General features: G+C 43.3%; 1 protein-coding gene across 2 annotated transcripts; it reads right to left on the bottom strand.

The window, feature by feature from the left end:
• Positions 1–487: 487 nt before the first annotated feature.
• On the bottom strand, positions 488–18821 carry TBC1D13 (TBC1 domain family member 13). Of its 2 annotated transcripts, XM_073314383.1 has the most exons (12): positions 18731–18821; positions 17337–17410; positions 16364–16404; positions 15765–15826; positions 15306–15405; positions 13657–13739; positions 13325–13484; positions 10802–11012; positions 9878–10041; positions 7885–8045; positions 7450–7507; positions 488–6448 (listed from the first exon to the last, which is right to left on the bottom strand). In XM_073314383.1, exons 1-12 carry the CDS (start codon positions 18751–18753, stop codon positions 6383–6385), a joined length of 1203 nt encoding a protein of 400 aa, XP_073170484.1. In that variant the 5' UTR covers positions 18754–18821; the 3' UTR covers positions 488–6382. The 2 variants fall into 2 exon arrangements, with proteins under 2 accessions (XP_073170484.1, XP_073170485.1); XM_073314384.1 differs by lacking the exons at positions 16364–16404; positions 18731–18821 and adding an exon at positions 18533–18709.
• Positions 18822–24030: the final 5209 nt, after the last annotated feature.

The raw sequence follows: 24030 nt of genomic DNA, 5'->3' as shown, positions 1-24030 counted from the left end.
CCCAGTTGTAGTGGCTTGGAAAGGAAAAAAAAAAAAATGAGTATTTAGTACAGTGTTCAGAAGACCCAAGTCTGTACCTAGAGGCAGTGGGAGGCAGCTATATAACTAGCACTAACAACCACACCTGTTAAAATGGAGATATAAAATACATGGTGGATTCCTTTGATGAGCCTGCTCTGCTATGCCCATTCGGAATACACTTGGGTATGTTTCTCAAGTTTTTCTCTGCAAGTACAGAAAACTTGGTTTCTTACAAGGAACCTAAGATGCATTACCTGTAGCTAGAGCTGGATGAGATCTGTTAGAGTCCATCTCCTCTCCTTCTCAGATCCTAAAGCATAAAGAGACTACAACAGTTTCTTTTCCTACTTCGGTTTCTTCTGCCCACTTTCACACCATAATAGCTTGACACCCCCCAAACATTAGACAACTCTTTGTACCAACACTGTCAAAGGAGACTGTGGGAAAGAAAAAGATCATATCAGTATTTGCAAAGAAAAATATTTATTATGACAAATCAACAGAACAGCATTCATGAAAAAAAGAATTACAGACATTACAGATGGATAATTGTAGTTCATGGGAAAAGTTATAGAAATAAAAAAGTAAAGGTAATAAACACCAGGACCAGTTTTGTGTTGTAAAGGATCCACCTCCTAGCCTTCTACATGGCATTGTATATCAGGGATCTTTTGTTCCCTTCTTCAGTTAGAGGTACCAGCATGTTCCTTCCACTGGATTTGTGGCAACTGTCCTGGAGGGGTGGGGAACAGAAAAACTGCTTTCGCTTCTACCTGTTCAGGCTTGTACAGTGATGCTTAGATCTGTAGTCAAAGTAAGTGACCCTCAAGGACATCTTCCTTTTAGGAACATTTGTGCAGCCTCAGAAATATTGCCAAGCAACAGCTTTGTCTGCAAAAATGCTTGTTCCCTGCTAAGCATATTACCTGTAGATAATCAGAGGACACACTCTGGGCCTTGTGAATTCAAGTCTGGACCACCTCCTTTAACACACCACCACCACTCCCTATCCCACTAGATACCATCGTACTGCAGAAATAGATAGACAAAGGCTCAGAGTAACCTGCCAAATAGGATAATCTTGCTAAGAAAAAGAATAAGGCAGTGGTGGTGGGTAGATTTAGCTTATACATGCAGAACCCTGTGCTAGTGATAGACTCCCAGAATGGAGTGGACTGAGATTAGTTCTACTGACATCCAACTAGCACATGTTGTTTCATCCCTCAGTTACTATGGAAGAGGGCATTTAGAAATACTGTAATAAATCACATGTAGCAGCTTTAACTCTGAGCACAATCTGTGGCTAGGGGAAGTCTCATATTGTTATGGATAGCAGATAAGGTCAACACAAACCCCCCTGTTTAGCTGAAGGGAACTTCATCAAAATCAGTAGTGTTTAACAAAAAAAAACTTTAAACACGTGGAAAAAGCATGAGATACAGATGTGTTCTCCATACCTTTTTAGAAGTGTGTGTTTTTTTAAAGACAGCCAAAGAGAAAAAACTGAACTTGTATAAATCACCAGATTTGCCCTTTTGCAAAAGGGCATTTTAGAAAAAAAAAGTTCTAAATGGCTAAAACATACAAAAAGTCACCAAATGCTCAGTTAAAAGGAACAACAGCCCTTGTACTCCTGAACACCACTGTGCTACCTACAGCAGCTTCTGACTTCCACTCCACCTGTTGCTGAGCTGTAAATAATTCAAGCTTGGACCTCAAAACTCCAGCCACAAATTAATCCAGCCAACACTTGCTCTGAAAAAAACAAAAAAAATAGTTCCACATTTCCCTGACAAACATGACCAACCTCAGGATTATATTCTTCACTATCCTTTTTCCTCCCAGTTGCCAAGGCTACAAGATTCCAGAGGGGTGGGGGTAGACAAGGGGGGGAAGGCACAGGGTGCTGGCCTTCTCCCTTATGACCAATCCCCATCTCTTGATCCACCCAGCTTAGTTTCCTGCCTTTCCTCCTGATGGAGGAAAGCTTCCACCAAAGTGACAATGATCCTGCTCTTGATGAGTTATTTGTATACAGTGAGCAGCTAATGAATTCAATGATTAAGGTATTTAAATCTCTTCCTGTGCATTTAGCTCCCCCCCACACCACAGCACTGCAAGAAAGAGCAACTATGCATTAAAATTTTCAGAGCTGCTCCTGTCACAGAGAAGGCTCTGGAGACATGAATCCCACAGGTCTGTGGCAGCCACTATATGCACAAAGATAGCAGAAAATGGGCTAGTTAATACTGTCCAGCTTTAAAATGATTTGAGGAATGAGGGTTAGGGTAACTAATCAGAAGGGTTGACAGTAGGTTCCCAGTTACTGTTAATTATTTTCCTCCCAACTAATAGTGTTTGTTTGCTCCATAAAAGTGAACAATAAGCCCCACACTACAATAAGAGTCAGCCATATTTAAAACCTAAAAGTACCATTGGAAAAAATTAATGAGTCCTTTCAACAGCCTCCCTCCCTTCGAATATCAACACAGCAAACCCTCCACCGCCCAAAGGTTTAAAGAATAATAAGGGATCTAGGTTACTAATGAAGAGAGGCCTTTTCAAGTAGGAAACAAAGCCTCACAAATTGTATCAGAGTGTGTTGTTACAAGTTATCTAGTCTTGCCTTTGGGAACTACAATGGGAGCTCCCCGCATTCTCCTCCCCACACCTTCTATGCTGTCACACCTTTTGTTTCATTGTCAACTAGAGAACCTCTCCTTTTACAGACGTTCAGCTCCAACTCACTAAGCCATCATAAATAAAACCCTCTAGCCCTATGATGTTCAAACAGGAGGAGACCCGAAAAATGGAGTTTAATCAAAACGAGCAGCAAAAACTAAGGCGTCAGGGCTAACAGCCACAAGCTTCTTCTGAGGCAGACATCTAAGGTGCGTTTCTGCCATTTGTTTTCTGCTGGGGTGCCATTTGTAACCCTTTACTGAAAGGTGAGGATCTCCATTCTCATCCTCAATTACAGCCACAACCCCAATCCAGAGATTTCCATTTAGAACCACTAGTCACTCCTTAAAATGAATGGACAGGATTTGTGTGGTGACTCTACAACCCCATCCTAAGCAGTGCATCTCAGCCAGCTGGGAGGATGAAGACAGCAGCAAGACCCAAAATCAAGTATCTCATACAGCAATGCAGAAGGCTACACAACTGAATCAGTTCCAGGCCTCTTCAGTCACATCTGTGGTACTGTTCCTTAAACATCTGATCCAGCTCCCAACAGAATCAACAGAAAGACTTGATTAATTTCAGCAGAAGTTGGCTTTGGCCCTAAACCAGGCTACCATTTGATTTTTTTTTAAGTTCCCTTCTTTAAAAAGGAGGTGATCAGGTTTAAAAGACATTTCCTTGACAACCATCTGAAATTTTTAACAGATCAACTCATGCCACTCACTTGCTGTCTTCACTTTCTCCACAATGAATAAGCAGAGAGGATAGTCAAAGTCACTTTCAAGTTCTCATACACCAACAAAGTGCTGCAACATTTGAGTTGCAGACACAGCAGGGGAAATATTTAAATCCAAATAGGAAACTTAATACATTCTTATTCCCCCTACAGTTGTAAAGGGTTTCTATTTAATACAAGAGTTGTGCACTGAAAAACAATCCACCCACAAGCTGAACTTTTAGACCTAATTCATGACAATATTGCAAATGAATATTGTAAAGAAACCTAAGTGGAATTTCAGAGTGTATTAAAAATTTTACTCTTCAAACTATCACCATTTTTCACGCACTATTAAAAGAAACAAGTTACACTCATTGGCATGTCAATATGGTGACAGTCATGGAGTGTATGTGTGTGTATTGGTGAAGAATGGGGAGGATTCCTTTTAAGGCAAGTGTGACCCACACAGCCCAGGTACCATAAAACATTTCAAAAGACCATGTGTAAGTTTCAGATAAATAAATTGGGGGGTGGGAGAGGGACTTTTAATGGAGGATATCTTGGGCAGTTCTGAAGCCAGAGCATATTGGACAAGTTTTCCCACTTTTGTGGTTCAATCCTACAGTCCTCATTCAGGCAAACCTCAACGATTCTAGAGGGAGCTTTGCCGAAGGGCCTGATCATCCAGTTCGAAGCCCGTGTGCAGCAACAGTCTTTACGATTACAAAAGGCTACTTAGTACTGGCCTTTCTAGCACAGGGGAGTTCAGTAGATGGATCACACGTTCTCTTGGAACAGCCGCTGCTGAACAGAGACACGGTGATTAAAAGGCATGGGGAGAAGCCATAGTTGCTCGTAAACTGTGAGAGCTACAGTATTCTCTCAACCGCCCCATTTCTTATGGGACAGAATCTATCCCATAGGAAGGGTTTCAATAAAAGGGGAGGCCATCACCCACTTTGTTTAAAATTCCACCCCCACATCCAAACAGCAAGATTCTGCTGCATCCTCGTTATTGGCACATCTATTCTGGTTCACAGAAACCACTACTCTGAAGCGGCACAGGTGCACAAGAGTAAAAATGTCAGGCACGATCAGAGCTGCTAACAGCCCCAACGCCAACACCAAGGTAAACTGTCCCTCTAGAAATTCACTAAGCTACACAGAACTTTGACTAGGCTTTAGGAGTTGGAACACAGCACGAACCTGACATCTGAAGGCTGACAGCCCCCCAGTTATGGTACAATTATGGCTAGACTGCTACCAGGTCTCATCAGCAGGGTGAGCAGCCCTCTGAGAAAGCACAAAATTGACCTCTAATAAAAAGGAGACATAATGCAAAACACTTAAGATTATATAAATACAGAACAGTCCTTACATTGACAGCTATGCAAAGGCAATCCAGCACTTCACTAACAGGGAGAGTAAAGCACCTCAGGTTAGCGTTTGCTTGGAAGCTCTTGCAGCAGCTGGAATATTTAGCTACTCATGTTTCTTCCATAGCCACCCTGACTCGAACTGTGGGTCAGGAGTTCTGATCATTCCAAAGCTACTTGCAGGCTACAGGTTACCCTATTACTAATCTCAAACTATGCAGACCTGGCCCGCTCCTTTGTATCTGAATGGAGTACATTAATAAATATCCCCCTCTGTATTACTGTCCCCATGGCACATGGCTCTCCCTCCTTCAGGAACTGCCCACAGGGAAGGGGACTCTCCCAAGGGACCAGGTATTCCCACTGAATTGCTCCAGTAGATCACATCCAGAGATTGCCTTGATGTTAATCTGATCTGTGAGTTTGAGTCACTTCCCAGCAAAGAGTACCACAGGACAACATGAAGATTACGGGACTAGAGCTTATCCAGATTTAGTTAGAAGGCTTGGAGTGTTCTGGGAAATATTATGCAAAAAACTTAGTTTAAGACCAAAACCATCATTCTCCCTATTAATAAGTCTCCTCTGAAGATACCTATGTTTTCAGCACAGGAATGGAGGCCTTTCCCTTGTACTTCATGAGCCTGCTTGAAGTTAGATATCCTGCCTTTGAATTAGGGTAAAGCATGATCCATAGCAGCGGCACTGAAAACAGCTCAAGACAAGCAGTCTCAGCAGCAGCAAGGACCCTGCTTTAAGGCTGTGAGTAACATAAGGCTTATTTGAACTACACCAATTAAAACCACATATCTAGTTCCAATTTCCAAGTCAAGTCAGCACCAATGAGACAACTCCTTGATAAGGCAATCCTGGGGCAGACTCTGTGCAGTGAAATTTGCTCTCCAGTAAAGCAGCCAGCAGTAATAGCATTCTCCAATCCCAGCTTCTTAAAGTCTCTTTCCCATGGAAGAGACTCTGCTGTTTTGAATCCTCATCCGCCACTCACCAGGAGGAAACTGGACTTTTTTTGTGCACCCAAAAGAGATGGTAAGATGCAGACAGAAAGGAACAAAATCCAGCAGCTACTCAAACGAGCAGGATGCATGACGTCAAAGTGACATGTTGTATTTATATGAAGACATTCTTCTCTCTATACTCACCGAAATCCCACTGGTCCCAGCCTGTCCCTTCCCCTAATGCAGAAGTTCCTGTGCATGAGCACATGTTTCCATAATGCTATGATCACAAAAGTTCATTTCATAAGACTTTGAGAGATATGTAGCTAAACAATTTCCATCTTCCCAAACTTAAAGTCATTACAAAAATACAAAGCACTGCTCAGGCAGTGTGGAGTTGTCTGAGATTAGGAAAACCTGGAGTGCAGGACCTGACTAGCTGGGGAAATAGGCAGTCCTTGACCTAATAGAGTAGAAGTAAGTCTTCAAGAAGGCCAATTACTGGAACACAAAACCAAATGCCCAGCAGAGATCGTAGGGGCTCTGATGATGCACCACATGTAGGAGGGAGTCTCCTAGGATACACTACTGCACAGTTTCTCTCACGCACACTGCCAGGGCTATGGACTATTTGGAGTCCTGAAGCTCCTTCGCTTTCTTCAGAATCAGGCGTACATCAGAGATGGGATAATCCTGCATTAAAAAGGAATTGATTTATTTCCTTAATGTTCGTTGCACCTATTCTACCTTTTAACAGGGCAGAGACTTGCTACAATATCATTGACCAGCCCAATGAATGCCCTGGTGTTTATAAATTAGATGTTACCTCCACAGTTAAAGTCACCTGGAGTAAACAATTTCCCTCTATGTTTCGTAACTGATCAGTCTTTTACATCCTACAGAACATTAGATTATTTTGGTAGTCCTGAGTGTGGGGTTAAGTTGGCTTTATGCAATGACTAGCTCCATTATGGAAGTCTGTATTAAGGATGCAAGGATCCAAAATAATATTTTATTGTATGTAATAAATTAGAATTCTCTTAATCAGGTCCCCTCCAACACATGGCCTTTCATCCTCTTTTGAGGGACTCCTAATTAAGAGACAACATTTTAATAGTAATGCTGCTCTCTGAGCAGCTGATGGCCCAACATGTTACTAGACTGACCAAGGAGTTAGGAGGAGGAATCCTCCATTCTGGGGCAGGCACTGAACCTACTGCTAGTGGCAAGATGTCCAGCATTTATAACTGGAGTTGAAAGAGCAAATTAACAGCCAGGAACAGGTAGCCATACAGCCACTTTCTGCAAGTCAGCTATGGAGGCGAAGGCTGCTATTAGAGGAGCAAACCGTCAGAAGCAGCAGCAGACAGATCCCAAGAAGCCTAAACACCTGAAAGGCACAGCCAGTAAATAGGCGTATTGTTATTAAGAGTTATTGGCCAGGAGTGGCTTCACTGGATTTTCCAATTAAGGGGAGCATGCAGTAGAAGTTAATGCTTGATCTTATATCACACCATGAAGTTTGCTAAGTGTTTAGATTTTCCAAACATGGTTTCATTATGATCAGCAGAGGGTTGGTAAAAATATTCCAGGAAGGCTGCCTCTATCATATCCAAGTATTGTACAAGAGGAAGATCTCCTGTTTAAAGAGTTCTTCCACGTCCTCCGCATTCCTGATGTATTTTAGTACTTACCTGTAGCAGCCTCATGTTCAGAGTGAAGTCCCCTTCCAGTAATTGATCCCGGATTAGTCTGAAAGAGAGGGTATGTTAATTCAAGTACTTTTTGCTTCTTTAGTACCTTGTCCAAAAATATCCCAAAAGTCAGCAACTAAGGTGTGTATGGCTCACCACATGCCTCCCACCCTTCCTTAAGGGCCCTGTTTCTTTTGCCATTGTGACAAGAATGGCTACATCCTTTCATCAGAGCCCCCTTGGCATGTCTCTTGCATGCAAGAGAGACCCCTATATCTGTGGATTCAAGCAGAGAATGGGGTGGAGGAGCACACAGCCCATATTTACTTTGCCCAGCATGGGGAGACTGAGCTTTAGGAGACAAGATGTGAACTGTGGGGTGAGGGAGAGCACACTAGAGTCAACATCCTCAGTGTCAGCTGTCACAGCACTCACATCAACATGGCGCAGCAGACAAGCAGCAGAAAATCAAAGCGGTTGTCATCGGCAAAGAGAGAGTCCCAGATACGGATGACGTCTGGCAACAGGAACTCTTGGGACAGCAGCAGCGTCAGCCAACGGAAGGCAAAGAACTGGGGCTTAATGTTCTGCTCTTGCTTTTGGACAGACAGACAGAGTCAGTAATTAATTGCTTGTACTGAACTGGAAAAGACAGACGGATGTTCACTGCCTCCCTGGCGTCCTCTTAGTAACCGGGTTATAGGCTAGCATCCTGCAGTGTAATACGGAGAAATCTGCCTGTACTTTACAGTTACACCTCTCTGCTTCAAAGTCTCCTTAGCCTCATGTTATGAGATACTATGCCATGTCTCCTTTCAAAGCCTCTCCACAAAACCCCACCCCCAAATTACAGTGCTCTGAAGGATAGCTCTCCATACATGCATCTATCTTCAATGTCTATGGCTCAGATAGCAGAAATCATGCCCAGGTTTCTAAGTCATGGAACGTAGGAACTATTATTTTCATAAATTGCAATTCAGATATTTAAGCTAATTCAATTTCATTTCTCCTTTTAAAAAAAAAAGTCCCACACACCTCATTTCCCCTAAGGGTTTAGATCAGAAGTACTTCCTCTCCTTTCAATGACTCTAAAAATCCCCTAGTGATTAGGTTATTGGAAGGTTAGCATAAAAATCGCACAGACCAGAGTTCTCCAGACCCAGTTTACACTGGCAGCCAATAGACAAACTCAAAGCTTTTAGCTGCTTTTTACTGTGGTCCACATATTTCACAAATTCAGCAAGATCAAGTCAGTTCAGTATTCAGATGGGTAGAGCCCTGCGCAGATACAAAATTTGGATCTGCATTGAATTCCAAACATGGTCTGCGGATATCTGCAGATTTCCAGGACTCTACAGATGGGAGAATTCTACGGAACATCTATTGGGGGGCCTGCAGGAAGTGGTGCTAGTGACTAAATACATGACACTCTTCCCCCTGAACCAGCATGGTGGGGTGTGACAATGTGCTGACAGAAGACAGAGTATGACCACTTGAAGTCATATTAAGATCTAATTTTATACACATACACACACACACTGAAGCCTAACGTTCACCAGATTCCTACTCTCGTAACTACATTCTGCCTCCCGTAAGTTCTCCCTTCAGTTTCATTAAGAAACAATATTCTACACTTCCATCCTAAACTTGTGTTGCATTGCTGTACCGTTAGACAACTGCTGCATTCCATAAGGCCTGCAACCGCCTCTACCCGCCTTACAGGAACAGAGTGTTTTGAGATCCTCAGAGGAAGGGTGCTACAGGAAGGTAACATTATTACGTATACAGGATGGCGTTACTATTACCAAGTTTTGATTTATTATTGAGCTGCCATAATTTTTCAATGTAATTTATAAAGTGAATGCTATTGGGATATATGATGGCAATAGAAGTAAAGTACAGGAATTTGTTCCCCCTGAGAAAAAACCTGTAACTTCAGGTTGTAAAGGAACTTTGCAAGAGCACGTGTGTTTGGCCTAATTACAAAAGCAGAGTCCAGAGACTCAGGAGATCGTGAGTTTCACCACTCCCAGCTAAACCATTGCCCCAGGTGGCCAGAGACATTGGGCAAACCACCTCTTTCTGCCACAGTTTAGCAGCTTTAGAGTAAATAAGTTACAGATTTCCACCTCTAAAAAGAGGACAAAATATTTGCTACATCAATATAACCTGGTCTAGATGCTCAATGTGGCAAGAGCAGTTTGTCCTACAGATACTCAACCCTGCATCACTCTCAAGACAACCTATCCCTGAGAACAAAAGCTCTTTAGTTGTATCATACCACTTCTAAGCAGCCTTCACTGTACTACCTAGGCACTGTTACAAATTAAGATGGAGAGCAAGTTCTATCTGGAAAGAGGACAAAGATCCACCACACATCTTATTCCTCGTTCCAATGGAGGGGCAAGATGAATGTCCGACTCCTCACCAGTTTCAAGTACAGCTCCACATCCTTCTCCTTCAGGGTGGAGTAAACCTTCTCCATCTTGTAGGTGATGCCACACTGAGAATCATCCAGGCTCTTAATGAAGTTGTCCCGGATCTCAGCCATTAGATTGGTGAAGCAGAAAAATGTATCTGCTTCCGCATGTTCTGAAAGAGACACATAGGAGTGGTATAGCAGATGTGCAGAAGGAAGCTGTTGCAACCTTGATAAGCTTCCCCTGCTAGACACTAACCAGCCTGTGATACTGAACTCCAACCATGGGCCCCACGTGTTCTTGGCTTGCTGGGACTGAGCAGGCACACACTCCATTACAAACCCCATGTCCAACACCTTTCTTAGTAGCAGACAATGCAGTCCAATTGCCTATCTCCGGAAAGCTAGCATCAGCTCTCCCAAGCCTTCCAATATCTTGTCATGCGACCTTCCTGATTAGCCCTTCCACGCCTGCTCAGGTTATCTGTTGCTTGATTACTACCCACTGGAAAAACTGGTTTCTTGCAGTTCAGCCAGTCCCTATAGCCAACTCATTGTACGGCCACAGTAAATGTTAATGAGTCTGCATGATCCTTTCACAGCTCTCTAGGTAGGGTCTGTGAAGCACCTGACAGTCCCCGTTAACAAATGGCTGATCCGATATACATGGAGCATATTGACACAGAGTTCATAAAACCAGAATTCATAAGTTTTCGACAGACGGATTTCCCAAGCTGTCTCAGAAGTGCATCAGAGAATTCCCGTACTTCCCAGGAGGCTCTTTCCAAGCACTCTCTCAGAACCACCCCCTTTTATCAGGGACCTGGTATGAGGAAAGCCTGCCAGTCTCCTCCTCATCTGCTCTGATAACCATTCCCTACAACAACTGCTGCCAGGAATGGTGTAAGTCACTCAAGCACTCTAAGTGCTTACCTTTCCAGTCACTGTTGGGATCTGTAGCAAAGGTATAGTAAAGAGGCCCCACTATTTCATTCATCCCCTGGACATATGCTATCCCAGGATTTAGCTTGGCGTAGATGAACAGGATTCGTTCTACCACTTCCCAGTGAGCTTCGCAGCCATTAGGCAGAACTTCATACTCACTCAATGAATTAGGAGCAGATGTTTTAAGAGGGGAACTCACCTGAAGAGTAAGGTAAACACATAAGAAAAATTATTCTGGGCACCCAATTTGCATAGGCAATAAGTTTTCCATGACACAGGTATTTAACTTCAGGCACTCAGCTCCCCCGGATAATCATTAACCAACAGCAAATGCCCTTTCCAGGGAGTAATTAATCCTTAAATCCAGATGGTGGCCATGTCAGTTGTAAGACTTACTGCCATAAAATACAAAGGAAGCCAGGATGGCAAGCCTTTTCCAAGAACGAATAAACTAATTCAGCAGTGGACAGCTACCCTGAATCAAAAACACAAGCTCAGTATTCATGTGAGAGAAGACCTACTATATTAGAGAGGCAGGAAGAGAAGTGATCTCTCACATTAGCAAGGTATTCATCATTCACTAGTGCTACTGTATCTGTTCTAGAATGATGCTGGGAAGTACATGCATGTAGGGAAAACAGCACTAGGCAGGTATGAGCCTGGGTGATGGGGCAACAAAATGGCAGATGAAATTCAATGTTGGTAAGTGCAAAGTAATGCAAATTTGGAAAAAAATAATAAGCCCTACTATATGTATACAACGATTGGGTCTAAATTAGCTGTGTCCACCCAAGAAAGATCTTGGAGTTACTGTGATTAGTTCTCTGAAAACTTCCTCTCAACACACAGCAGTGGTCAAAAAGGCTAACCATATTTTAGGAACTATTAGGAAAAGGATAGAAAGGCAGACAGAAAATATCATAATGACACTATAAGTCCATTGTGTGCCATACCTTGAATACTGTCTCCAGTTCTGTTTGCCCCATCTCAAAAAGGATATAATGGAATTGCAAAAGGTACAAAGGGCAACAAAAATGATCAAGGGTATAAATTGGGTTCCATACCAGGACAGACTAAAAACATTAGAGCTGTTCAGCTTCAAACAAAAAACAAACTATAAATAGAGATGATCGAGGTCTATAAAAATCATAAATAGTATGGAAAAAATGGAGAGAAGTGTTATTTACCCTTCCCCACAATACAAAAACCAGAGGTTATCAAATGAAATTAACAGGCAGCAGATGTAATACAAACAAGAAGTAATACTTTTCCCACACAACTAACCTGGGATGTTGTCCTGGCCAAAAGTATAACTGGGTTCAAAAAAGAACAGGACAAGTTCAGGGAGGAGACGTCCATCAGTAGCTGTTAGCCAAGATGGTCAGGGATCCAACCCCATGCTCAGGGTGACCCTAAACCTCTGCTTACTAGAAGCCAGGAGTAGATCACTACATAATTGCTCTGTTCTGTACACTCCCTCTGAACCTCTGGTATGGGCCACTGTCAGAGACAGGATATTGGGCAAGATGGACTATGGTCTAACCCAATCTGGCAGCTCTTATGTTCTTATGAGTGATGTTTGCACTCAGAAGAGAATAAGGGAGATAAATGGCAGCTGACTGCAATGCTGTCTCAAGTATATGAATTGTATCAGCTTGTTACATCTCAGGCTCTGGGAGACTAGATCAGTTCGTCCTCTGTTATTAAATCCTCTGGTCCATTAGAGCCCAACCAGGGGAACACATAAATCAGGGGCAATAAGAGCTGTGAACACTTCCCCTGGAGCTCAGTGAACTCAAGAGAAAAGATTCTGTTCCAACAGAAGCCAGAACAAAAACCAATTCGAGAGAAAGCAGCACATCTACCTTCAATTCCCTTTGGGCTGTCAAACCGCACAGTACGGAAGAACCATGTAATCAATAAAAAGAGAAATAAAACCTGTTGGGTGAGCAGGAAATTTCAGGAGCACAACACACAGAGAAAGGATAATTCCTTTCCACCTACAGAGCAGTTCAAGATCTGCACGACTCCCTTCCTTGCCTGGAACTGTATGCTATACATGCGTACTCTTACTTGTGAGTGGATATGGGGGACTCATATAGGATCACTGTTGAGCTTGTGACGTTTGTTGCAGTTACAGACAGGACCAACTTGACTAGCAACTGTTAGCACCCTGTCCACAAACCAGGGTGATTTTAGCCTCTCTCTGCAGGTAGGAAGTGAGAGAATTAAATGCAGGCTTGAAGCTGTAGAACTTTTATCAGAAGTGTTCTTCAGTCAAGCCCATCCCTCTGGAGAAAGGGGAGACGTGTCACCCTCCTGCAGGAATACAAGAACCCACACCATATGTGGAGGTGGAGGAAGGAATAACTGCAGAGTATCTTTAACAAGCCAGCCTGGCAACCATCTTGGCAAGTGTGCCACGGAAGTGCACGCACCTCCCCTCTCCCCATCACAACATACTCATCCCCCATCCTAGAAGCACAGGGAAAGCTCCTTGCCAGATCTTACATTTGTGACTCCACTCCGGTTTCTTGCCACTGTCTGTGACTTGAGTGTCGTCTGTTCCACTCGCTTGCGGAGAGTCTCAAACTCATTCTGGGGGTCCAGGATTAGCAAGCAGGGGTAGTCAGTTGGACGCTGGAAGAATGCCATATCAGGGTACAGCCTCCTGGGATGGAAAAAGGTGGAAACCAAATTAAAAGGGGCTTTTAGAAGCAGAGTGGTGCCATGTGAAACAGAACAGGTCTGATAACATGAAATATTCTGTATTCCTGATGCAGCAAGTAAGTAAACTGCACTATTATTCCTCCCCTCTAGAGAGCCCAGTTATCTACACACACCTGACATCCTTGTCTATCTGCAGCAGCACTTCGTTGTCCTTGAAGTAAGTGTTCCATCGGCTGTCTGGGTTCGGATTGAGTGGCTGTACAAAAAGACATCACACAAAACATGGTAAGTTCATGTTTTACTGACAAGCAAGCCTGTCACTGCTGAAAGCTGAGGTGAGGCCTTTTGGCTCTGCCTACACGGATTAGGAAGATTGTGCTATTGCCTTTCTAGCGAGAGCCATGTTTAAAGCCTGATTTGCTAGACAGATGGGGATGCTTTCTCTGGGTAGCTGATACTTTGTGGGCACTGGCCCACCTCAAATGAGTCAGCACACATCTGGTAGACCAGTGAAGACTATGTGGTTACTTTCAACCTGTGCAGAGCAGTATGAGCAGACTCTCCCTAATCCAGTCTCACCTGTCTTAGTGGATTCGCTGCTGCAGTCAGGCTTCACTAACCTGTGTTAACAGGAATTCTGGTTACAGCCCCAATCAGTGGAGGGAGATTTTCCATATTAACCGCTATAAGAGGTACGGTCACTGTATACGTGCATTGCATAGTCAACACAGTGATAACAGTGTAATGATTATCTGAACTCCGAGAAGCCTGACGAAACATTACCAGCTTGGGTGGATTAGTGCAAAGTTTAGTTAATGCAAGTTTACCCAAGACTGGGGAAGTGTGGAATAGACTAAGCATAGAACATCACAACATACACATAAGACAAGCTCAAATACAGGACTTTCCAAAACTGTACTAATGGAATGTAACACTTATCTGAAGGGCATTTGAGTGATGGCAAAAAAATAAAACAAAAAAGCAAACATTCCAAGAACTTCAAAGGTCACAGTAACAAATAAGTTAAAGCTCAGAGTGTCACAGACATGCCAGGCACAGTATGAACCCTTCCAAAGATCACACTGACATAGATGATTGGCTACTAACAGGAGAGGCTGGGGTAGGAGAAGAGGTGTGTGAGCAGTTACCCCACCTTTGCACTTTTCCCTGACCACTTAAAAAAATAAAAATGGATCCTTCAGTGTAATAACCCTTCTCATAAGTGGCTCTCAAAGCACTTTTGCAAGGGGATTACTGTTAATCCAATTGTACAGAGGGGAAACTGAGGAACAGAGAGGTGAAGTGACCATCAGAGTCACACAGCAAATCAGTGGCAGAGCTGGGAATAAAAGTCTTTTGATTCCCAATCCCATAGTCTAACCACTAGCCAATGCTGCTTCTCTTATACTCTGGTTTCAGACTGGCCCATTTTGCCTTCCATCCATGGAGAGGATTTTACAGGTTAAATGGAGAGATTCATTTTGCTAGCAGCTCCATGCTGTGACCTCCCTCCACTGAGCCTTTAATCATATTGATCCTTTACTCCCATCTGAAGTCTATTGCATGGACAAGCAGCTCATTGAGAATGCCAGTGGGAAAGGGAAAAAGGAAAGGATAAGTTACCCTAGGACAGTATTTTACAGCTTTTTTCAGTCTGGACGTCACTGAGCTAGACACCCTCATAAGGGCTCAACACCCCATTTCTAGGTTTTCAAAATATTTTATTCTATTAAGCCAGCAGGAAGGATCACCATGGATCATCCCAAGATCCGTCTGAAACTTACAAGAACTCCCTTCCGCATGAAGACCAAACTATACTTACATGGTCCTCTAAGGTCACATCCTCCCTGGAGACACCAAGGTTGGCTTTCGCTATCCCAGGCTGGATAATCATTTCCTTCAGGAATTGGGAATACAGCTCCCTTAACAAGGAGAGGAGGAAGTCATGTTAGAAACTAGAAGATAAATACAATGAAACAAAAGACATCTGCCCTGAACCCAGACAGGTGCCTCTGTGCCCCCCTGCTCAGACAGGGAGCATTTGACCTCTTCTACGAGAATTGTCCAGCTCAACTGTGAAAGGTCATCACATTAACCTCCAGGGCAGTCTGCAGAATTAACACAGGGGGGGAACAATACTTTTTTCCTTCCACACAAGTGTCGCTAATTTTACAGGCTCCCTTAGAAATAGGAATATTTTTTCAAATGCTAATGACAGCTAAGAAGCTGCGGGTCTCTACTCCACAAGGATATTAGGGCTGGAGAGTACAGAGATCATTACCTCTGCTTCTTCAGCAAGGTGCTCCATAAGGCCTTCTCCACAGGGAGGTAGTTCAAGAGGATCTGGACAGAAGGAACATACACATTACTCCTTGAAGCAGAAGGTATTAACAATTAGAAGTTCAGCAAAACAAATGAGGGGGTGACCGGAATTAGAACTGGCTCATTGAGGAAAATGGAATCTTCCTGAAGAATGCCTGGTACTTTATCAAGTTGTGGCCATCAGTGTCTGGAGGATACATTTTAACATCACCCTGCAAAAAAGGCATAGCAAATTTCTTCCACTTAAGTGGCAAATTCAGTAGCTCAACCCCACTGGGTTTAATAGTGGGGGCTGTACATGCACCAAAGCTGTACAGACCCACCCAACAACCTGCCCAAATGATCTCCCCCACACAAGCATGTCTGTTACTATCACGTCAGATTAGCTAGAATAAATTTCCCTGATTTTTCAGCAAGCCAAGAGCTGTTGATTCACAGTAGCCTCTTAGGTCATGATAAGCCAATTTGTTGTGTTTTTTAAATGCCCAAAACTTTGCAGAATCAAACAATCCAGAGCGCAACTTACAGAAGACAAGAAAAGCCCCAAGCAAAACCCACCTTCCAGCAGAGGCAGCGCAGCCCACCATCAAAAGGAATCCCTGTGAAATACATCAGGCAGAGTCAATTAAGTTAGTCCCAGCCCTTTCACTGCATTACGCAGCATTTATGCTGATGCTACCAAGCAAACAGGAGTGCAGCACTTTTCAAGCTGGCAAGGAGTTTTACAAAGATATTGAGAAGCTCTAGGGCATACCAAAAAAAGTTAATACAGCAAGTAAAAAGTGACTTGCATATTTGGCTCTTGCACGGGAAGACGACTAGGCTAAGCATAAGGGAAAAAATGATATGGTCTATGGAGCAAAGGAAGGAATGCTTCTGGTGAAATATGCAGATGGTGTCTTGAGTGAAGGAATTAGTGGATATTTTATAGGGAGTGAAGGAAGAAGAGTTTTTTGTCTGCATTTGAAGTTTCAGAGACCATATATTGTACAGCTAAAATTGCCTCTAAACCACTCGAACAGTTGGTAACTCTTTTAATCACATCCCTTAGTCTTTGATTTGGGACATGCTCTGCTTTGTTAAACATTTATGACATTGGTAACTTAGCGGTAGCACAGATGATGTTTGCTTATTTAACATTAGCTAATCATCTAGTGGAGATTGACATTTTATGCTTAAGATTTCAAATTCTTTTTATCCACTGGAAAGATAGTAGCAGCTCTGGATGAAAGCAACCACCATCTAGGCATTACACCGCACTCATGATTGTGGTATCAAGGGCTTCAGAGTGTAGACCTTCAGACCAAGTGTGGCTAAAATACAACCCACAATGCAAGGCCTAGAGACTACAGGCCCCATCACTCAGTGTTCCATCTTGAACTGTATCTACAACTCGCTCAATCCTATTACAGCAAAATAGGTGCAACAGCCAAGTCTGTTACTGAACTGTCAATATAGACCTCAACTGGACATTCTTGCTGTAGAAGCGTTGTGGTTGCCCACACAACGAAGTTTTGCAGAAGTCACTTACCACTAAAGCAGAGCTCACAGAGCTTCTGCAGAACGATCTTGGGTTCCGCAAGGACATCCTGAAATTCTGCAATCCTACAAAAGAAGCGTGGCCACACACACAAATTATATAAAGGTGACAGACTTTCAAGGGCGAGTCAGGTGATTAGGTGAAGGTATCAGAGTTATATTGCATCTTGCTTTCCTGAAATGATCACAGCACAAATACCTCTGCCAGCCAGGCATCAAAGCTCCGGCCACATTGTCCCCATTGGCCGTTACAGCTAGACATAAAAGTTATATACACTGAGGACTTTCCTAGACACTCAGAAACACTCAGTTACTGTTAAAAATCTGTATAGTTCTCTTGAGTTTAGGCTTGTGATGTCTCTCACTGAGAGAATCTCATCTCTGGCTTGCACTTGCTCTCTCTCACTGAATCAATCTTATCCCTGGCTTGCACTCAAGATTACTTATTTCAAGGGCACTTACACCACAAAACATACATTGTAAATAGTTACAAAAACATGATTTGCTTTTGTTCGGATAAGGACTTTTTAATCACAGCTGCTTTTCAGTTGCAAGTACAATAAGTGAGGCAGACTGCAAAAGCAAACGGCCATATGTAATAGCGCCTACCTCAGGCTCTCCTAGATACTGAAGTTTCCCATCTTACACCTATACTGAAAGGCTGGGACACTCCAGCTTTAGGAAACCTTTGAATAATCCTCAAAGCCCCCTAATTTTTGGTGCCAGCACTTCCACAATGCTGCATTAGTGAAGCTGCACCCAAAGGGAAGAAAGCCTGTAGCTCCGTTAAACGCAGAGCCACGCATCACAAACGGGCTGTAACGCTGTGCTCTGGCTCAGATTTTTTGCCCTATGCAGGAGCATCATTTGCTATGGAGCACCCCAACTTTTCATAGGTCAGTATGCCCCATTTCCCCCACCCCGACTCTGCAGAACAGAATCGCATAGAACAGACCTATCTGCTGACACCACTTTGACCCATACACATCCCAATGTTTCTGAAGCGCCCCCCCGCCGAGAAGCCACCCCAGCATCTCACTCCTCAGCCCACACCCTGCTGAAAGCCGCCAACCACAAGCAGAGACCCCCTCGGAGATAGGGGAAGGGGGGGTCTTATCCACAGCCGCCTCCCCCTCCTCCTAGCTGGGCCAGCCCCTCCCCCGCAGGAGGCTGGGGACCAGAACACACCTGCCCCAGGGCTCGGTTATGGGGGCGCCCCCCCGGCCGGGAGGGGGGACCCCTCGCTCCGGGGGGGGGGGACCAGCATCCAGAGAAAGGAGGGGCGCGGCGGGAGGGGGCCGCTTTCGGGGCCGGACCCGCCCTCCCCCCCGGGTTCCTCAGCGGCCCGACTCGGGGACGGGGAAAGGCAGACCCGAGCCCCCCCACCTGCTCTTGTGCAGACTCGACATGGTGACTTCCCGGTCCCCCCCGGCGGCGGCCGCGCGCCCCGAATAAACGGTCCGGCTGGAAACCTGGCCCCAGGCGGCGGGAAGGAGAGGCGGGGAGGGGGCGGGGCCCTGCGGAAAGAGCCGCCCCGGGCCTGGGTGAGAGGCCCCGCCCCCTGCCAGGCCCCGCCCCTCCTCTGCCTGGCCCCACAGCCAGAGCCCTGGCCTGCTGGGCCCTGGCTCCCTCCCTGCGGGGTTAGACTCTGCTACCTTGGACCCTGTCATGGAGGGGAGTGTTTTAGATGCAGCAGCATGGACCAGCCTGAAAGGGAAGAAGTCACCTGAATTACAGACTTGCAGCCTGAGGCAGGGGGAGTTAATCACCTTGGGCACAGCCACAGTGCCCAGCTTGTCCACAGGACTTGGCTAGCAAGAGAACTGGCTTTCCTTGTGAATCCTCTCCCGCTAGCTCTTGAACTAATTCATTTAAATGTTGTCAGAAAGAGGATGGGAACACATTTTCCCTGGTCCCGTCTGAATTCAAACCTGGCTTGTGGGCTGTCATGACAGGACTACTATTGTGATTTGTATTATGGTAGAGCCTCCAGGCCCTGCGTGGGATTGGGGCCTGTGAAGAATCAGGGAGTTCAGTGTATTGTTTTTTTATAAATATATACACCTCCATTTACCTGTTTGATATTATCCTGTTTGAGTGCTTAAAGTTAAATCAAAGGAGGCTGTTAGGGGAGAAGAAAGTGGGAGAAACAATTACAGAAATAAGGCTCCTTAAGAAAACAATGCAGGCTATTAATTGAGGATGCCCACTTCCTGGCTCCATCAAACTAGCAAGCTTTACTCTTTCTACTGTTCCTCACACATTCTTGTCAACTGCTGAAAATGGCCCACCTTGATTATCACTACAAAAGGTCCCCCCCTCCACCATCCCCTCTGCTCTCCTGCTGGTAATAGTTCACCTTACCTGATCACTCTTGTTACAGTGTGTATGGTAACACCCATTGTTTCATGTTCTCTGTATATATAAAATCTCCCCACTGTATTTTCCACTGCATGCATCCGATGAAGTGAGCTGTAGCTCACGAAAGCTTATGCTCAAATAAATGTATTATTAGTCTCTAAGATGCCACAAGTCCTCCTTTTCTTTCTAGGCCAAAGTCTAGGATAAAAAGGGATACTAAACAGTTAAAGGACTCAGGCTTAGAAGAGGAAAGGGGGTTGAGTGAGTTGTTAGCAGTAGCTAGAGTGGAAATGAGTCTCTGTGTCAGAGAGAGAGACAGAGAGCATACTGCAGCTTCTCCCAAACCACACATGGAGCTAATTGGGCTTACCAATTTTTGCTAGGAAAAATTAAGGTTTTGAAGAATCTGTGTGTGGATCACTTTAATCAGCTTCTGTCACAGGCTGGAGGAAAAGGGCCTGTAGGTGCCAAACACTGTTGGGCCTGTCGGGTTAACACAGCTGGTAAATAGGGGGGCTTCAGCTCAGAGATCAACAATGGAGCCTACTACATTATGAGCTTATTAGACCTTCAAACGAAACCAAAAGACTCACTGAAGGATCAGAATGGAGTCCACTAGAATTTCCAATAGGGTGTGAAATGATTCAGTTCAGCTGGGACTGCACGGCACTCTGCATTCTGTAAGGTCATTTTTTTCACTGTATTCTCCCAGATTTTTCCTCCTTTAATAATCCAGAAGCTTTTTGGTTCCTTTCTTAAATTCACCTTTCATCTCTGGTCTGAGCAGCCAGAATTCACTCATTTCTTGGCTTAAAGAATCCTCTGACATCATGTGGGTATATATCACATTTAACATACAAATATATATTTATTTTTCCAATAGTGGAGGATTTCAGTACAAAATTTGATTTACATGGCACTTTTCATCCAGAAAGATTCCTGAGGAAAGGATCATTTCCTATTTTGCTCCAAGCCATATAGCAGCTGAAGTTGTTGGCAAAGTGTTGCTGTGGCAGTATGAACTCATGTTCACATTCACTGAAGGAACACAATGAAGATGATAATGAGAAATCCATTGCTCTTCGTGAACAAAATATAATTAAACTAGAGGTATTTGAAAATGCATTCCAGGCAGTTTATTCTGTGGAAGTCTTTTGACCATGAATTAAAAACTAAGGTCTTGCTTGCTGTGCATGTTGAAGATCCTGAGGCACTTCTCAAAAGCTGGGGTGTTAGATTCCATCCCCTGCACTGTTGTGCTAAGGGTGAATCAATTTGGCATGTTGAGACAGTCAGTCAACAGGACACAGTGCTACAGGATGATATTATGACTCGGTATTGTCATACTTGGCAGAAACATTATCCCTCACTCGGAAGCAAACATGTCAAAATGTAACTGTGTCATGCAGCAATGTGCACCAAAGTGTCATCACAGCTGGAAGTAACGTGTATTTTAAGGTTTATTACACTGCATCACAACATCCATGTGGTAATTACTCATGTCAGGCCAGGCCTCAGCTACAACAACATCATGCTCCAATGAAATATCTTCACGTCACACCACCTCATTATGGTGCAAAGTAAACCATCATAATCACGATGCAACTCAATATCGTGATATAGAAATGTTATAACATCAGGTCACAGCATGTCATCATACCGCAACACAAGTCACTGTGGTGAAATGCAACATCATCATGTGGTAAAATGCAATGTTAGCATTAGGGCTGTCAATTAATCGCAGTTAACTCATGTGATTAACTCAGAAAAATTAACTGTGATTAAAAAATTAATCACGATTAATTGCACTTATAACAATAGAATACCAATTTAAATTTATTACATATTTTGGCTGTTTTTCTAAATTTTCAATATTGATTTCAATTACAACATAGAATACAAAGTGCACAGTGCTCATTTTATATTATTTTTTATTACAAAAATGATAAACAAAAGAAACAGTATTTTTCAATTCACCTCATACAAGTACTGAAGTGCAATCTCTTTATTGTGAAAGTGTAACTTACAAATGCAGATTTTTTGCGGGGGTTATATAACTGCACTCAAAAACAAAACAGTGTAAAACTTTAGAGCCTACAAGTCCACTCAGTCCTACTTCTTATTCTGCCAATCGCTAAGACAAACAAGTTTGTTTACATTGACAGGAGATACTGCTGCCTGCTTCTTATTTACAAGGTCACCTGAAAGTGAGAACATGCGTTCACATGGCACTTTTGTAGCTGTTGTTGCAAGGTATTTACTTGCCAGATATCCTAAACATTTGTATGCCCCTTCATGTTTCGGCCACCATTCCAGAGGACATGCTTCCATGCTGATGATGCTGGTTACAAATTTAATTGACACATTATTTTTTTAACTGTACTCCTTAGGTGGGGGAGAATTGTAGGTCTCCTGCTCTGTTTTACCCGCATTCTGCATATATTTCATGTTATAAAAGTCTCGGATGATGACCCAGCACATGTTCATTTTAAGAACACTTTAACAGCAGATTTGACAAAATGCAAAGAAGGTACCAATGTGAGATTTCTAAAAATAGCTACAGCATTCAACCTGTTAAGGAAAAGTTAGCACATGTGACTCCATTTTGGTTTGGGGCCCACCATTGTTTAAATGTCAGCACATCATACACCAGGAGGAGTGATCCTTAGATACTGAATCCCTGTGAAAATCCTCCTCCTTGTCTCCAGCCTGCCTTGACTCCCAGTATCTGGTTTTTGTCAGTCTCTAACTCCCTGTCTCTTGGCCTTGATGTGAGGCCTCCCATTCTGATAATAAAAGTTACAGATGCATGGCTGTAGGACCATGCTGTGTAATTAACATACTGGTATAGCACGAGGAATGCACCAAGCAGGGATAGATGGTAGATAAGTCAAGGGTTTGTTTATTGGCTAAGGTTTCTGATGCACGAGGGCAACATGCTTTGCTAAAAAGTATATAACCTTTGTATAATCTGTATTCAGGGTCCGCCCCTGGCTAGCAGGGGGGCACCACTCTCGAGCGTAATAAACTTAGTGTTTTTTGGGAACTCTGCAGTTGTGGACTTTGTTTCTGTGCCTCAGCCTAGATTCGAACTGTGCATGACCTATCAGGTGTAATTCGCAGCATTTGCGTGCATGTCCTACAAGGTATAATTCGCAGCAGTTGTATGCGTGTCCTACCAGGTGTAATTCATAACAGACCCAATATTTAAGAATCTGAAGTGCCGTCCAAAATCTGAGAGGGACAATGTGTAGACCATGCTTTTAAAAGTCTTAAAAGAGCAACACTCCAATGCGGAAACTACAGAACCCAAACCACCAAAAAAGAAAATCAACCTTCTGCTGGTGGTATCTGACTCAGATGATGAAAATGAACATGCATCAGTCTGTACTGCTTTGGATTGTTATCAAGCAGAACCTATCAGCATGGAAGCATGTCCTCTGGAATGGTGGTTGAAGCATGAAGGGACATGCGAATCTTTAGCACATCTGGCACGTTAATATCTTGCAATGTCAGCTACAACAGTGCCATGCAAATGCCCATTCTCACTTTCAGGTGATATTGTAAATAAGAAGTAGGTGGCATTATCTCCTGAAAATTGTAACCAACCTTGTTTGTCTGAGTGATTGGCTGACCAAGAAGTAGGACTGGGGGGACTTGTAGGCTCTAAAGTTTTACACTGTTTTATTTTTGAATGCATTTTTTTTTTACATAATTATACTTTTGTAAGTTCAACTTTAGTGATAAAGAGATTGCACTACCGTACTTGTATGAGGTGAATTGAAAAATACATGTTTTACAGTGCAAATATTTGTAATCAAAAATAAATATAAAGTGAGCACTGTACACTTTGTATTCTCTGTTGTAATTGAAATTAATATATTTGAAAATGTAGTAAACATCCAAAAGTATTTAAAATAAATGGTATTCTACTGGCGTTTAACAGCGCGATTAATTGCAATTAATTTTTTTAATCGGGTAATTGTTTTAATTGCTTGACAGCCCTAGTTAACATGCTATAGAATGGTTTCAGAGTAGCAGCCGTGTTAGCCTGTATTTGCAAAAAGAAAAGGAGTACTTGTGGCACCTTAGAGACTAACAAATTTATTTGAGCATAAGCTTTCATGAGCTACAGCTCACTTCATCGGATGCATTCAGTGGAAAATACAGTGGGGAGATTTATATACATAGAGAACATGAAACAATGGGTGTTACCATACACACTACTATAGAATGTCATTACACTGCAATAAAAATCAATGTATCACAATGCTACAGCATTGTGGTAAGATACAATGTAATGCAACATCATCCCAATATCCTGT

Source organism: Lepidochelys kempii, chromosome 16 (assembly GCF_965140265.1).
Source record: "Lepidochelys kempii isolate rLepKem1 chromosome 16, rLepKem1.hap2, whole genome shotgun sequence".
Taxonomy (NCBI): domain Eukaryota; kingdom Metazoa; phylum Chordata; order Testudines; family Cheloniidae; genus Lepidochelys; species Lepidochelys kempii.
The sequence above is the reverse complement of the archived record's forward strand: the minus strand, read 5'-3'. Positions and strand labels throughout refer to the sequence as shown.